The 18,346-nt window shown below is 35.5% G+C and overlaps 1 protein-coding gene across 1 annotated transcript in view; it reads right to left on the minus strand.

The window, feature by feature from the left end:
* Positions 1-18,346, minus strand: part of SEMA3C (semaphorin 3C) — a gene marked incomplete at its 3' end in the record, with an annotated part of 165,430 nt that overhangs the window by 43,846 nt on the left and 103,238 nt on the right. Inside the window, exons 7-11 of the mRNA XM_080701056.1 lie at positions 17,636-17,778; positions 16,245-16,359; positions 14,138-14,207; positions 11,914-12,058; positions 2,951-3,173 (exon numbers count right to left, since the gene is read on the minus strand). Coding sequence (XP_080557182.1) covers positions 2,951-3,173; positions 11,914-12,058; positions 14,138-14,207; positions 16,245-16,359; positions 17,636-17,778 — 696 coding nt within the window. The remainder of the gene's footprint in view (positions 1-2,950; positions 3,174-11,913; positions 12,059-14,137; positions 14,208-16,244; positions 16,360-17,635; positions 17,779-18,346) is intronic.

The raw sequence follows: 18,346 nt of genomic DNA on the forward strand, positions 1-18,346 counted from the left end.
GACATTAGAAAGAGGTGAAACTAAATTACTACTTTACATTGGGGGAATGATATTTTTTCAAAAGACAAAATCAGTTTTAGATGAACTGAGCTGAACCTAAAAGCAATTCTTCCCAGTCATTTACACGGATTCCACATTTTTAGAGAACACAGCTTCTATGCAAATAAAAGTTGGCTTTCTCAGGCAATTATGAATTTGTTATATCACCTAAGTAACAATGAATAGTTATGATTTTTTAATTTACCTTGACAAATATTTATTGAAGTCCTAAGATATGCCTCGGGAGACATCAGATATCACAGAGAAAAAGAGACTTGAGAGAAATGTGCAGAAATGAATAAAAATATGGGATATTGGATTAAGTACTGGTTAGAAAGTTTCAGCAGAGGATAATGTGAGTTTGAAGCATGATGTCTGAAATGTTAATGAGTCACACAATGTGTCTTATCCACCAGTAAGTTTTTTATTTAAATACTGAGTTTAAGAAATGGCAAGATGGAATTGAGTTTTTTTTTTTTTTTTGAGGGAAATGGATGGAACTGGAGAACATTATGCTAAGTGAGATTAGTCAGTCACAAAAAATAAGAAATCAGATGCTTTCCCTAATATGTGAGAGTTAGGGAGAATTGGGTCATAGGAGGAACTCTAGATGAAAAAGAAAATCCTATGGAGGAGCAAACAAGACAACCTAAAGGAGGAGAAAGGAGGGGGAAGAGGAAAATCTCTAAAACACACAATGTACTTAAACATATCGAAGTCAACCACTAAGCCGAGCAAGGGAGGGAGGGAATGGAGTGGGAATTGGGTAGGGGTTAAATCAGTGATGTGTGCATGTCTCTACACACAAGTTATTTTTATCCCAATATGACGTATGAATATAATGCACCAATAAAAATATAAAAAAAGAAATGGCTAGAACTAATGACACATATTTTGGATTCATTTCCACAGAATAAACAGGAGAAGCTAAATCAATAAATGAGATGGATAAAGACTATACAAAAAGAAGAGGACCATGGACAGAACTTTTGGATATACCCACACTTTTATCAAGGAGAAGCTTGCAAATAAAGCAATGGGCAAAGAGAGATTCTGTAAGACCAAATAACTTAAAGACAAATTAATTATTGCACTGGTTAAAAGATTGTACTTTTTTATCATAAGAAAATTTAAGGCCCTCGGAAATCAGAAGTCAGGTAGAGGTAGCAGTGGACAAAGATGTACAACTACTGTTTATCATCTAGCACACGATTTCTAAGCCAAGATTCAATGTGAAATAAAATGGAAGAATGAAGTGATTAAGAATGTAATGAGTAAGATAGATGATGAGGATAACAAGGATAAAGGATAGCAGGATAGCAAGAATAAAGCTTGAGAGTAGGGTGAAGAATCCTTAGTCTGGGAGGGAGAGGTGATTCCTCAGCTTTGGGCAAAAAGGGAGCCAATGGAAACTCAGACCAAGCGTGGAAGAGAAAGCCAAATAGTATATTTCAGAAGATTCTTAACATCTGAAATTTCAAGCTGAAATTATGTGAGAATGAAAAATTCAGATCTGAGGTTTTCAATACAAGAATAAAAAGGGATAAAATGAGAAGGTAATAGGAAAAACACACTTTTATTTATCCAAGAAAAAGTAACCACATTTCAAAATCTATTGAAATCTGAGTGTAATTCATTCTTTAATTCAGAATACATCTTCCATCACTATCATGTTTTATGACTTTTACAGACATTTTTTATTTGTTTTCTAAATTATAAGAGAAAATAGCATATTTCATGGAGTGGTGGTTCTGATAGTATAATAAGACAAGTGATGAGATTTTACCACTGCTGGTAAGGTAATCAGGGACATGTGAAATTCTGAATTTTGCAATAAGATGGATGACCTAGAAGGCATTATGGTAAGTAAAATAAACCAGGCATAGAAATGTGTTTTTAGTTACTGTCTGACCAGTAAGACAAGGCTTATTTCCCTTGTAGAGTGGGTTTCAAACTGTAGGGTGCATTAGAATTATTAGAAGGGCTTGTTAAAATGCAGATGGCTGTGTCTCATCTTTGGGATGCCTGGGGTGAAAACAGAAAATCTTTATTTCTAACAAGTCCTCAGTATACTGATTTTGTTGGTCTGAGGATCACTTTGAGAACTACAGTTATAAAACACTTAGAGCTTATCATGCTAAGTCTATTTCACTCAAATTCTGTTAAAAATAAAATAACATATTAGAATTTGTGAATGTATTAAGATAGCATAGTTTTTTTTTTCAATTTTTCAAAAAGAACCTATATACATTCCAGTAAAATTTGCTTGCAAATTTTGTATAAAACATACTATCATTATCATTACTCTTAGAAAACGGCCCCAGGTTTGAAGAAGTCATAGAATTTGGTTTACTTCAGAAGAATACTTATCCACCCTTAAAATTTCTTCCCAGCCCTTGCTTCAGCTCATGATTCTTAAATTTGACTTTAATGTGTGCTGGGCACTAGTCTAGATGTTTTGCACATATTACCTTATTTGTCCCTCACAACAACTCTGTGAAGTAATCTGTTTTATTAGCTCCATTAATAGATGTAAAAACTGAGGCATAAAGAGATTCAATAACTCACTAAATGCCCCAGAGAATTAAACATTAGAATCTTTCTAGTTTCATTATCACTGTCCTATCCTATGAACTATCTTATAGTACACTTTTTTTTTTTTTTTTTTAGGTCTGGGATTGAAACCCAGGGGCATTCGACCTCCGAGCTACACCCCCTGCCTTATTTTTTATTTTTTATTTTGAAACCGGGTCTCACTGAGTTGCGGAGGGCCTCATTAAGCAGCTGAGGCTGTCCGCGAACTGTGATTCTCTGGTCTCAGCCTCCCGAACGCTGGGATTACAAGCATGTGCCACCACGCCCGGCTCTATAATACACCTTTTTATTGAATACCTTTAACTCAAGAACTTACCTGTCCCAAGAAACAGGACATGGTATCGACCATCAGCAGCATTTACTCGATCTACAGCTATCTTCGTGTACTTGTAGTCGGTGCCTATGCGAACAATCAAAGGCCTTTTGTGGATTGGGTAGATGGAATTGTACATGAGAGGATGGTTTCGAATAAAAGTGACAACATCATCTGGGAACTCTTTAGTGGTCCGCATATTGGGTGTAAATGCTCCTCCTGGGCACTGAAAAAAAATACATATATATATATATATATATAACCAGACTAATTAAAAGTTGACTTACTTTAGTAATAATCAAGACACCTCTCCTTTTCAAAATTACTTTAGTAATAATCAAGACACCTCTCCTTTTCAAAACACTTAGAAGTTTCAGTTGTTTTAAAGGTGTTTGGTATTGGCTGGGCGTGGTAGCGCACATTTGTAATCCCCACGCTCAGGAGGCTGGGACAAAAGGATCACACAGGTTTGAAACCAGTCTCAGCTGCTTAGTGAGGCTCTCAGCAATACTGTGAGACTCTGTTTCCAAATAAAGTACAAAATAGATCTGGGAATGTAGACCAGAGGTAGAAGGCCCCTGGGTTTCATGCCCAGTACCCCCACACACACGGTATTTGATATCCATTGAGGAGAAAATAAATAGCTTTATTATACACATAGATATATATCTAAATGTATAAATATGCTTTTATATTAGGTCTGCATACACCTATGCAGAAAATCAGTATAAAATGGATTTAACGTTTCTGATCACTGATGAGGCTACAGTCACTTACCTACTCTACTTGCTTTCAGAGAGACAATGATGCCATTTTGCATAAAATTATCACTTTTCATTTATCACTTTTCTATCTTTAATTTTGTGCCAGAAATAATAGCACCAGGAAAAACAAAACAAACAAAAAAAATAAACAAAAATCACATGTGGGCACGATCTAATGTTGCAATTGGCTAAAATAAATTAGTCACTAAAAATTTCAATTAGAACTCTAATATGTAAGGGCTTTATTGCATCTGCTCTCCCCAACTAAGAGGAGCTTCAGAAATTGCAGCTTTATTAGATGTGGTAAACTAGATCTGATCATTTCTCTCTGGGAGAAAAAAAAAACAGTCTAGTCATGTCTAGTACCCTCAGGATTGAGTTCTAACACTCCAGGGTCCTGGCACCCCAGTTTCCCGGTCTGATTTCCTCTTCACCAGCCAACCCCAGGCTTTCTCTAGTGCCTCATCCAGCCTCAGTTCAAAAGTTACTTCCTTTAAAGTGATGAAACATAAAAGTATCTCCCCTCTCCACCTTCAGTCCATATCTCCTTGGGCTGCTACGTTCTTCAAAGCCCTTTACTTATTCATTATTGTACCTTTATTGTCCACTCTTCTCTCTCTAGAGAATAAGCAGAGTGTGAGAGAAAATGGGGCTATTTTGCTCATTGTTTGGCTGTCAGACCTATTTCATATGTGGTGATAGCAGATATTTGGCAGAGTATAGTTGAATGAGTGAATTATATCACTCATCCTATCTGGCCTGTGGTTTTGATACAGAGTCGATTTGAAGTAGTTTTCATCTCTGGAGAGGAGAGATTCAGAGCATCAATTGCAAGGGGGCAGATAGGAAGCAATAGCGAGATCTAAAAACAGACTGCTGGATAGCTTCAGCAGTTCTGGAAAGGACCCTGACAAGGGCTCCTGAGGAGAAGGCTCCGAGGGCATCCGAGGCCAACCTTGAGGCAGGCTTCTGCTGAAGCTTGGAGCTCCATCTCACTCTCTAGTAGGAGCTGAGTATTATTAAGTTACATGAGCAAGGCTGTTGAATACTTAAACACATCCAAATATTACTTAGTGTATCCTAATAAATGCCTGACTATCTTTGCTTGCAGAAACAAAAATACTTTGCCATGTTTTTTTTTTTTTTTTTTTTTGTGGGTCTAGGGATGAACCCAGAGGTATCTGACCTCTGAGCTACACCCCTTGCCCTATTTTTTATTCTTTTAATTTTGAAACAGGGTCTCACTAAGTTGTGGGGGGCCTAAGTAGATGAGGCTGTGCGCGAACCACGATCCTCCAGTCTCAGTCTCCCAAATGCTGGGATTACAAGCGTGCACCACCACGCCCAGCTTGCCATATTGTTCTTGAAACACATAGCCCTCCTGTTCTACTTTTCATTTATTCTCATCAAAGAGATTTGAGGTAGCCGGGCATGGTGGCGCATGCCTGTAATCCCAGCATTTGGGAGGCTGAGACTGGAGGATCATGCCCACAGCCTCAGCTACTTAGAGAGGGCCTTCGTAAATCAGTGAAACCCTGTTTCAAAAATAAAAAGACTACAAAATAAGGCTGGGAGTGTAACTGGGTGGTACAATGCCTCTGGGTTCCATCCCCAGTAGGGGAAAAAAAAGGTTTGAGATGAACAAGTAATAGGAAAGCAAGCTTCCTGACCCACAGCAATAGGCACAGCATAAGTGGTAAACAGTAGGATATAGTGGGAACTGTTACCAACTTGGAAGTTACACTTTATCTAAAGGTGGCAATGTACCCACATTTCTAGTTGACCGTGCCTATCCTATGCAGGAATATATGCCTAGGGCTGAAAAGATTTCACCAGAGAATAGAAATGCAAAATTCTGTGTGAACTCTGCCAAATATTTAATATTGACTCAGTTAAAAAAGTAAAACATATCAGATCTGATGGCGCACACCTGTAATCCCAGTATTTGGGAAGATGAGAAAGGAGGATTACAGGTTCAAGGCCAGCCTCAGCAACTTAGCAACGCCCTCGACAACTTAGTAAGACAAATCCTGTTTCAATAAAAAAAATAAAATAGGGTTGCAGTGTATTCAAAGGTCAAATTTTCCTGTGTTTAATCTCTAGTAACACACACACACACACACACACACACACACACACACACACACAGAGTAAAACAGCTTTGGAGGCGTTGGGGATCAAAATATGACAACTTTTGGGTCGAACTCTTGTAACAGCTACCGATGGCATTAGAGCCTTTCAGTCTGTGCCTCCAGGCAGACTCAGATTTGCAAATACATTCCAGCAGATTATTAATATGATCATGCTCATTTAGACTGCATCAGCAAGAGGACTCTTCTTTGACTAACTTGGCCAGTTGGCATTACTAGAACTTTTTTTTAGGACCAGTAAATATAGTTCTCTTTTTGGAGAAAGGCACAAAGAGCGATTAAATGACTTAACAAAGAAGAATGAGGCAAAAAATAAAACCAAGCCTCTCATTCCTTGTTCCATTATCTAGGGTTCATATATTTTTCTTTTAAGAAAAAGCATCACATTTAAATATACATGTTTATAAATTGCCCACGATGAAGACCAAAATGAGGACAAAACATTTCATCTGAGGTTGTTCAGAGCTGATGGATGTGTTCCATACTTGTGTTAAGCATGGAATTATGAGTGTTTTCTACCCTCTTTCTTCACACAAAGTGGAAAAGGGGAAATACACAGCTCATTGAATGAAAACATGGAAAGAGCAATGCATGGGGAATTTAAATAGTTCCAGACCTTCTTAAGATACCACTAATTATGGCTTGCTAAACGGAGACTATCTCTCTCCTTCAGTATTTTGCAAGTATTCTCATTTGTAAGTTAAGGAAAGACTAAAAGTTAACATACATTACTAGTCAATTTGAACAATTTCCAGTTAGTACAGATTGGAGTATGATGAACTTATTAAATTATTATTAGCACATACTTTGTGCCTTTTACTTTAAGATAACTTAAATTGACAAAAATATTATGGAAAGGTTGCTCAAAACCATAGATATAAAATAAGGTAACCCAAACGAATCAAATCCAATCCATGATTTTCCATGTATTTGCTTACCTCCCATCTGATACTTTTGTTGTCATAAAGAACTTCTCCTTCAGAAACGAGTATCTCCTAGTTTATATTTATTTTCAAACTTACCAAAGAATTACTTTTGATAATAATTAATTCTCACATTGATTTATGGCATGAACTTTGCAGATAAGATGTGAAATGAGTGACCAAAATGGTGACAAACATAAAATTGATTACCCTTTGTAGTCTCTATCTGCACTGGTGAGTTTGCACAGTGGAACACTCCCTAAGACAAATAAGATGTGTAACTTTTCCCTCAGCTTGTGATATGGTGAAGCACATGTGTTGAGACCTCCAGTTAACATAAAATCCACATGCCATCATAAAATGAAATCCTTTGTCCATGAATTAGGCTGGTGTTTCATTCTGTAGAAGGTTAATTTTACTCTATAAAGTAGTCATAAAGTAATTTCAGCTAAATTGTTCCTAAGTGTTTGTTTTTCTTTAGTTCTTCTCTTTCTGTTTATCAGCAGCAGTAAGCACTCCTTTTCTACATAAAGTTATTTCAAGTATCACTAAAGTGTTAGATGAAATGTTGGGAACAATTATGTCAAGAGGTATCAACAATTGTTACCTTTCCCTTACTTCTATACTGAGGTATTTATAAATATCTGCTGTCTTCTGATTCTCCTCAGTGTTCTCCTAACACATCACTATAAAAACTTTCAAAATTAATAGTTAAGTATTAATATGTATAAGTATATATGTGTGTCAATGAGTGTCCATTTTTTGAATATCATTGTTGTTTTTTCTAAAAAAAATTTTGATGTGCCCAATAGGGGCAGAAGAATAAGAAATCATGGTTGTCTTGTAGACAATAGTACTCTAATAAAGAAGATGGGCATATCCAAAGCAAAATAATAATAAAGGAACAGAGTAATAATTTGAGACTAATATACAATGAATAGCAGAGTTAGTCAAGGGTTAGTTGTCATATATACCTAAAAGCCAATATTTTTTACGTGAATTTAGAAGAGTGGAGAACTTAAGGCCGCTAGGGTCAGTGAAAAAGTTTAGCGATGAGTAAACAGAGGTTGAGGTGTCTAGGGAACTGTATGTAATTCCCAGGGCTCTGAACCAGATGTTTCTGTGACATTTATAAATAGATATTAAAGTTGAACACTTTTATTAGGTTCTGCCTTAACAGGCTATGTAGCATATACAAAAACAATCTTCTGCAGAAGGTTTATACATGTTGCAACAGAATAATGTAATACGTTAGCTCAGCCACAGAGAGAGCCTGCAGTTTCTGGCTGCCCTTTGCAACATACCAAAGGTGTCCTGTTTCTTCCACAAACTTGAATTACTTATGGAAAAACATTATGACACAATTGGCAGCCTTCCTCCCCCTGACTGGAGCTTGCTGGTTGTACGTTTGCTAACACAACTATCAACCCTGCTTTAAAAGAAGCACCTACGGGGAGCATTAGAATGAGGGTATAGGATATCCGCCGGTGTCATTTCTCTAAGAAAGCAGTCATAGATTTATGGGGTTGACCTGGCAACCAGACTACTGTGTGGGGAAATAAAGTAGTACAATCACAGCTGATCCTTCACTGGGAGGACTTCAGAGGCAGCATTCTTAACCCTAGAGGCCATGGAATGCTTGGGGGCACTTGCCTCCAGGTCTTTGGGCCACATGAGCCCAGAAAAGAGAGAGCCACTGTCCATGATGAGCCTGAGAGCTGACTTCATGGTGTTTTGCTCGGTGAAGGGTGGAGGGGCGAGTCTTCGGGGAAGGATGCTTTTCCAAGAAGAGTGCCAGGTCACCACTCCACCCTGCCTTTTTATTCCCTAAGGATCACTCATCTGACAATTTCTTGATTTAAAGGAGCTGTTCTGGTCTCAACACCAGATGTAAGAAACCACATTATAGAAATATGTCTTAAATACTGACTACTCCCTTTTTTCACGGAGTCTGTTCCAGATGTGTGTCACTAAGCCCTGGCTTATTATACATTGCTTTAGAATGGGGGAAAAAGTGCTTATTCTTAAGAACTTAAAAATAGAGAACAGTGGGACCATTTGCAGAGTCTTCTAATTTAGCATTGGTTTATTCTGTATTACTAAAAAGGGCTGATTTACTCATACATGATGTAGAATAATTGCTTTTCTACATAAGTGGTTTTCTCCCAGTGATTCTGAGAGCCCTACATATATGTTAAGGTGTCTTTTAAGTTCCCTTGTGGGTTAAAAACCTGATAGGTGGGACCAGAGGTGGTTTTTCTTCAGAAAAAAAAGAAAAAAAAAACACCCTGATTTGTAGCATCTGCCAATCTCCACAGTGTAAATACTCCCATCATGTAGTGTAGAGTGACACTATGACATCCTCAATTGAGAAGCAGTATACATAATCTGCACACAACAGCCAGGTAGAGTGGCTCTGTGCACCCTACAGGACCCTAAGGTCTCAAACAGATTTAACCAACACAGATCTCTTCTGTCTGCTTGGTTGGTTTATCTCAGGGTTTCACTACAGTTTTGTTTTGTTTTGTTTTGAGGGGGACAGGGGAATTGAGTTTTGTTGAGTTTACAAATTAGTTGCTCTCTTAGAAATCTTATGTTCAGCCAGGCGTGGTGGCGCACGCTTGTAATCCCCGCACTTGGGTGTCGGAGACAGGAGATCGTGCAGGTTCGAAGCCAGCTGCGCTGGCGTAACAGACCCTGTTTCAAAAATATAAAATAGGTATGAAGTGTAGCCCGGAGGTAGAAAGGCTTCCAGGAACCCCAGTACCACCAAATAATAATAATAATAATAATCTTATGTTCACTTTGTTCAAAAGAATCATTGCAGAAAGCATATATATTCACAAATACTTTCTAATTTCTGTATTAAAACAAAACTATGACTAGATAAATGTTATACAAAATAAATATTTTATCCATTCTTCTTTTGAGCTGCAAGCATTCAAAAGATAATTTAAAAGAATATTGAGAATCTAATGATGTCAGAGATGATTACTTTTCAAATGTAATGTTTTCATGGATAAGCAGAAATTCCAATACTTTTTCCAAAGTTAATTAAAAGTTAATTGTTCTACATAAAATACACATTAATGATTAATCTTTGAGTTACTATTCAGGGAACAAAACTCAAGCTTACTAAATTTTTTTTTTTTTTTTTATGGTACTGGGGGTGGAATCCAGAAGCTTTCTACCTCCAGGCTATACTCCCAGACCTATTTTATATTTTATTTGGAAAGAATGTCTCACTAAGTTGCTGAGACCCTCACTAAGTAGCTAAAGCTGGCTTCGAATCTTTGTGATCCTCCTATCTCAGCTTCCCAAGTGTGGGGATTACAAGCACACACCACTATGCCTGGCTAAGCTTTCTACATTTTGAATAAATAAATGGTCACTTTGAAGGTTTGGTGAGTATGTTTTCCTACTTGGGAAAGAGGACCTTAACCACCAGATAATTTAAGACAATGGAAAAATAAAGGAGTACATAATATATTACAAATATACTCTAATAAAATAAAATTAAAATGAATCAAACCAATGAGTAAAAATTATGTGGGATGAATATTTGAAGGAATACAGGCAAAAGAAATTTGAAGTTTAAGTAAAAAAGAAGGAAATATTTTGTTTACATAAATATGCTATCTTTGATAGTATTCATAAAAATCGTGTGTGTGTGTGTGTGTGTGTGTGTGTGTGTGTGTGTGGTATGTATGTGTGGTACTGGGGATTGAACCCAAGACAAATTGCCAGTCTTTTTGAGTTTTTTTTTTGAAACAGTGTCCCACTAATTTGCTAAGGGCTAAGTTGTTGAGAGTGTCTTCAAACCTGTGATCCTCTTGGCTTGGCCTTCCAACTACTGGAATTACAAACATGTACCACCATGTCTGGCTATAAAACCTTTATTGCCATCTACTCCATACTATAATTTACAATCCTACTCTAAGAAATGCAGAAATATAGGAGGATTCTTTTTCTTTTGAAGGCTGAGTAACATCACCTCTCAAAGGATGGATATATGACATTTTATAGAAATGGAATCTAATAAATATTCTAGAAGGTGGATTATTATAGGTCAGATAAAAAATAGTAAAAATTTTTAACCAAAGTTCTAGAATATATCAAATTCCATTCAGCCATTGCACTTTCTATATCTTAGTTAGAAAAGTTAGTTTTAAATTCACAGTTTAATATTATTTACATTGCATAATACAGATATATCTCCATGCTTTAATACAAGTAGTTCTAATGAAGTAGAATTTTAGATAGAAAGTTATATGGTTAAATAATTCTAGCTGATATGTAATTGTGTGTGTGTGTGTGTGTGTGTGTGTGTGTGTGTGTGTGTCTGGGGTTGGAACCCAGGGGCATTTTATCTTCGAGCTACACCCCCTGTCCTATTTTTTATTTTTTATTTTGAAACAGGGTCTCACTAAGTTGCAGAGGGCCTCACTAAGTATCTGAGGCTGTCTGCGAACCACAATCTTTTGGTCTCAGCCTCCCGAATGCTGTGATTACAAGCACACGCCACCACGCCCAGCTTGATATGTGATTTTATGGTGCATAAATATTTTACTTGCATCATAGAATCCCTTTCATTGTAATTATTTGCTCAAATATAACATTTTCCTTCAAATTAGATAAATTTTAACTAATGCATGCCTACGAATTAAAGTGTTTCATAATTTTTAACTAAATGCATGACAAAATTGAAATATCGTCATATAAGTTCTCTTAATTACTTATCATGTGGTTATTTCTTAATTAAAACGAATGAGGTTCCTTAATATACAGACATGTAAAAATCAACTAGCATTCAAATTCTTCCAAGTCTTCCACTGAAAAGTTAACACTTCTGAAGTTACAGTTCTTATGCTTTTCTAAGTAGAAAAGCGCTCTATCCTGTTTGACTTGCAGAATTCCTTTCAATTTAAATAAGACTTTATTAGTAATAAAGCTTAGAATACATGGAATGTTCTGTAATGTATGTGACATATTAGTAAAGTCCCCAAATCAGAAAACCCTTAAGCTGAAAAGTTATAAGCACACAATAGGTTTATGGGTATATTTAATAAATATCAACATAGGTTTCTTCTTGTTAAATTCTTTTTAAGTATTATAACAAAGAAACTTACTGTTCCAGGACGAGGATATGGAATTCTACCCTGATATGAAATCAGCTGATGATTGGGTCCTTCTTTGTGGGCAAAAGGCCCATTAAACACAGTCTGTATATCCGATAAATGATACACACAAACTGCTGATCCTTTAAAAACTGAACTGTAAAAAATAAAAACAGAAATAGTCCATTTTATTATTTAAAAATATATTGCAATTATGCCGGGCGTGGTGGCGCATGCTTGTAATCCCTGTGCTTGGGCGGCAGAGACAGGAGAATCGCGCAGGTTTGAAGCCAGCTGCGCGCTCTGGCTTAGGAGACCCTGTTTCCAAATAAAAATGTAAAAATAGGTCTGGGAGTGTAGCCCGGAGGTAGAAGGGCTTCCAGGAACCCCAGTACCATAATATATATATATATATATATTGCAATTTAAAAACAAGATGAAATTAATGATAAATTGTTATAATTCATCAAGGAAAGCTTAATAGTATGATACATATGTATAAACTTGAAAAACTGCTGCTCTGAAATTAGATATTGATACAAAGAGCATTAGAATATTGGATTTATCCATGGAGATAATAGATAATAATAAGTCATAGAAAAGTTCTTTTCAATGTTCTAAAAATAGGAAGGCTGAGACAGAAAGATCGCATATTTGCAGCCAGCCTCAGCTACTTAGTCAGGCCCTCCTCAGCTTAGTGAGACCCTGTTTCAAAAGAAAGTATAAGAACAGGTCTGGGGGTATAGCTTGGAAGTAGAATGCCCCTGAGTTGAATTCAATCGCCAGTACTGTAAAAATAAGTAAATAATTAAAAATATTAATTTGTATTTCAAATAACTATCAATTCATTTAATTCGGGAATAAATCTTATAAAGCAAACATTATATTTTTATAGTAAGATAATTTTACTGTGAGTGTTCTCCCAAGTAAATATAAAATAATTGGGATTGGCATCCCAGAAAAACTAGGAATCATTAAATTTATTTTGAAATATATGAAATGCTCTCATAATACAAAACCTGATTCAGTTTTTGCTTGTCATCATTTTAGACAAATAAAATAAAAATTATTTTGATAAGAACAATTTTTTCCAGCTTTACTAAATATAATTACAATAATTTGTATAAAGTATAAAAAGTATAGTACAAAAAACTGCACATGACTAATGTATATAATTTGATGAGTTTGGACATAAAACAACAAAAATGCCAAAGATTTTAATTGAATTATCAGTGTTCAGATTATTTCCTTAAAACACCTTACATACTTCATTTCTCCACTATAATTTCATATTTTTATTTCTTCAAGAAAAATAGCATGCAGCCATTACAAATACATGTACAAACTATTTTGAAAGTATTTGTTTAGCTGGGCATGGTGGCACATACCTGTAATCACAGTACTTGGGGGCTGAGCCAGGAGACTCACAGGTTTGATGATAGCCTTGAAAACTTAGTGAAGGCCTCAGCAACTTAATGAGACCCTGTTTCTTTTGTTGTTGTCGTTTTTAGTGCTGAGGATTGAACCCAGGAATGTTCTATCGCTGAGCTACACCCATAGCTCTATTTTATTTTTATTTTGAAACAGCGTCTCACTAGATTGAAGAGTCTCACTATTTGCTGAGGCTGTCCTCGAACCCGAGATCCTTCTGTTTCACAGCCTCCGAAGCACTAGGCTTGTAGGCATGTGTCACCACACCCAGCAAAGATCCTACTTCAAAATAAAAAATGAAAAGGGCTTGGGATTTAGCTCAGAGGTGGAATGTCCCTGGGTTCAATCCCCAGTACCACAAAAAAAAAAAAAAAAAGGAAGAAAGAATTTGTTTATATTTTGATATTTTGTAATCTGGCAAAAGTAAATAAAATGGGAGGATTATACTTCAAATGCTATGGAAAAGTAAAAGTTGAAGAGAAAAAAAATGCTCAAAACAATTACTATTACTTAATAAAGCTTGTTTTTATTTTTTATTTTATTTATTTATTTATTTTTTGTTGTACTGGGGGTGGAACCCAGAGGCTTTCTACCTCCAGGCTATACTCCCAGACCTATCTTATACTTTATTTGGAAACAAGGTCTCACTAAGTTGCTGAGAGCCTCACTAAGCAGCTGAGGCTGGCTTCGAACCTGTGCGATCCTCCTGTCTCAGCCTCCCAAGCGCGGGGATTACAAGCGTGCGCCACCACGCTCGGCTAAAGCTTGTTTTTGAACTCATTGAGTAAAATGGTTTAATAATTACCTTGAGGTTGTAAAAATGCCATACACTAGTGTTGTCCTTGGATTATCAGTTTCCAGCAGAAACACATCCTCTATAAAAAGGAAAAGGCTGTTCTTTTAAAAATTCCAAATATTAGCTGTATTTGTTTATAGTATCCTATAAAAATAATCTCAATGATCCAAAGTACTCTTGAGAAAAGTTTATCTCGAGCATAATTATAAATTGGAAACAACTAAATGATAAGACCATAGTAAATTAAATAAATTGTTACACAGGCACTAATGGGATAGCCTTGCTATCTCTGTAGAAACCAGACTAATGAAATATTATTAACTGTAAAAAACACAATGGTATATAAAATAGACTAGAACAAGGTGAACCTTAAAACTATACACCAAAGTAGAAGAAAAAGATTAACCATGAGAGTTCCTGAGTAGCAAAGCTGAATACATTTTCCTGTTGCATCTTTGCTTTTGTGTTTTCTAAATATCCTTTAAGGATAAAATATTAGTTTTTAATATTTAAATATATTACAAAAATCAATATTTTTTAACCTAGGGTTAGAGGTTGAAGCATGAATACAAATTTTTCATAGTGAGTTCTTCATATAAAGTAAACTGAATTTGACTTAAGTCAAAATTGCTAGTGATCATTTTATTTATGTGATAGTTCTAACAAAGAGACAGTTACAAATATATTAAAGACAAAATATGCATAAATACTACCATAATAAATAAAAGAACTTGAAATTACATTCTGATTTAAAACACAATCATCTGCAATGATTATAAGAAAAACTTGAATTTATTCATAATTTTGCAAGTATGATTCTTGCTGAGGAATACAAAAACATACATATTCAAAATTAACAATGAATTTAGTACCTCTGAAGAAATAACCACTTGCTTTTCCATATATGAGCGAAAGTGGACAGTAGCTCTTGTTGAAATAATAAAAGACTGAAATATAAACATACTTGCTAATTTGGGGGGGTGGACAAAGGCTATGTCACATACTTGGATATTTTTTCCTACAAAAGCTGATGAAGAAATTTTTATTTGCATGATAAACATAATGGCTTTTGAGGAGAACAACTATCTATTTCAGGATTATAACTGTCAGAAACATAAAATTTTGTTTCATACTGTATGTCTGTTTTATTTCATGGCTCATCACCCACCTAAAAAAAAAAATCAGTATTTTACATTTTAGTGGATGAATGCAAAAGAAAAGTCATTTTTAAGTGGCACTACATAAATATAACACTATGATGTATACCTAGTTATTTCTATAAAGAAATCTGTTCTTTGGCAAAAGGAATCAGGCTATTAGTCTTATGTGACATGGAAGGTTGAAACATACTTATACCATACTAGGAAGACTTGGACTGGGGGTCAACAAGCAGAATGAAGATGAGAGCTCAGGTTTCCACATTCATTCATTCATTAATTAATTAATTAATTAATTCATTCATTCATTCATTTTGCAGTACTGGAGGTTGAAGCCAAAGGCATTCATTCTACCTCTAAGTACCACCCTCATCTCTATTTTATTATTTATTTTGAAACAGGGTCTCACTAAGTTGCTGAGAGTCTCACTAAGTAGTTGAGGCTGTCCTTAGAATCTGTAATCCTCCTGTCTCAGCCTCTCAAGTGCTGGGATTACAATCATGCACCACCATGCAGGGCTCAGTTCTCCATATTTCTACTTTGACACTTTTTCTTCTAAACTCTTTCTAGTCATTAGCTGCAATATTAAAGAAAGATACACAGATGTGTTCTTGAACAACTTCATTTTAAACAAGAATATTAGACATTTTAATGTACCTGAAATACATATTCTTTTGTAAAAGCCCTATCATTACCTATTGAGAAATTATAGAAGTACTTCCACACACTCATTCATACCTTATGGTAAACTCAGTGAACTAAATAGTCGAGCAGTGCACTTGGGCAAAAACGATTAGGAAAGAAATTTATGAACAGTCTCTGGATCCTTAATTCAAATTGGTGCATTATTTACACTGAAACAATTAATAAAAGATACATCCTCTTCTGAGAGACTATTAGAATATATGAAACATATGAGATCTCTTTAAAAATCATAGTTCAATCATACATCTACGTACCTAATTCATCGAAGTGTGTTTCTGGGCCATCTTCATCTGTGACTGAGCACACCAGCCTGGCCTTTAGGAAGGTGGTCCACTTGTTGACAAGGCTACGCAGTCCTCCAGTGTCATTCTGAATCCATTTCAGAAACATAACTCTGGTTACTTACAAAGTGAAGTGCATTACAAATTCAACGTGGACTCTAATTACTTCAGGATTTATTATACTCTGAAGAACAGAAAGGCTAATCACATCTGCACATCCATAAAGAAAAATGTTTAAGGTTTATAGTATTTTTTAAAAGAGCTGTAGTTGTACTTTTTTCTTAATCAGCTAGAAATCAACAAATTGGGATAATAATCAATTATTGGGATAATCAATAATATATGTCCTTGTTTTAACAACATACGATAGAAGTGTTGATAAAATGTATGAATAAAGATAGATATAGGAATTAAGATGAGACAATTTAATTTACCTTTTCTTGATAATTCATATTAAAGTCTTTAATATAACTAAAAATCATTGTATACAGTGATGGTGGAAGCCCCTACAGTGGTCAGGAAAGTGGGCATATCATTTTTAATCAGATGCTTTATTATATATATTTCTCTGGCCAAGACAGGCGAATGACACTTGGATCATTCACAAAGCGTCTCCTGATGGTTTTGTTTGCCTGAGTCTAGACGCCTTGCACACCTGACACCTTTGTTATCTTGTTTCAAATGACCAATCAACAGCTGAGCTCTGATCAGTGGAATATTGCAACATTTAAAGATGAATCAACCCTAAGCACTTTAAGAAATACTTTTTCACATAGGATACCAATCAAATAAGTTAGCGTAAGTCTATAGAACTCCTGCATAAGAAAAAATTACATATTTTTAAGTGCTATGTATGTTTACTCTTTATAATAAGAACTGTATTTCTAAAGCATTTCTTAATTTTCACTATTATAGACACTAAGTTGCTGAGATCCTTCCTAGGTTGCTGAGGTTGGCTTTGAACTTGTGATCCTCCTGTCTCAGCCTCAGTCCTGGGAATATAGGCATACACCACCACACACCTGACTCAGCTATATTTTATTCAAAGTAATTGTTTTGGTTTTTTTGGTCAACAGTTTAGCTATTTGTTTGAAGTCCAGCACATTAAATAAATATGCAAACATTAGTCAAAACTGTTCACCCAATTAAAACCACAACCAAAATATTTCTCTGAATAAAGATTTAAAAAAAATAAAATAGTGGATTCTTATCTCATATGGATGCTGCAAATAAACATTATACTAAAGGTCTTTTCTCAGTATTTCTTTGTAACAATTGATAGTGAAAACATAAAGATGAACTACTGGGAGAGATCTTCAGATGACTTGAAGTCTTCCTCCCATGAGCGTAGCACTCGCACTTACGGGACATATCCTAGCAATCATAGAATGGATCTGCTTTGTGCTTCTGTTACTGTCAGTCAGCTTTTCCTTGAAGAAGAAGTACACCTTGGCATCATTGGGATCGGTGCCATCCGGGATGACATGTGCGTCTACAAACATAGGTTCTGGAAAAAAATATAAAGACTATACTCATGATGAAAATCCATCGACAGCTCTTCCAAATAGGCACATACCTTCCCTATCTTGGTATAGAAGACTAGTTCATAGGCAACATTTCAAAACGCAGTGATTGTATTCCCTTCAACATACCACATTTGGAATGTTAAGTACCACAAAGTATAACCATAATGCAATATTTCTTTCTCTCTGTCTGCAACACATTTGGAAGTGTAGTCAATGCAAAAATCCTTTGCGCGCTGTTGAGTTTTTAAAAATTGAAAGGCTCTTCTACTCGTTATTTCCCATGGAATCTGATGGTTGTTTTATTGAAAAAATGTTTGTTTTTTTAAAGGGTGGTTTTTAATCTAGTGCACATAAACTCAAACTCATTGAAGCACATTGAGGAGTGGGGAGTCTAAAATCTGAAAAAAAAAAAACCCACATTTTTCTTAAAACACAGTAAATGAAATAAATGAAGGAGAAACTTCTCAAGGAAGAAAATGCAGTCATTTGAAGACATACAGGGTTTCCTTTTTTCAAGAACAAAGTAACATTTAGAATGCTCTATTTCCA

Source organism: Muscardinus avellanarius (assembly GCF_963383645.1).
Source record: "Muscardinus avellanarius genome assembly, chromosome: 9".
Classification (NCBI taxonomy): domain Eukaryota; kingdom Metazoa; phylum Chordata; class Mammalia; order Rodentia; family Gliridae; genus Muscardinus; species Muscardinus avellanarius.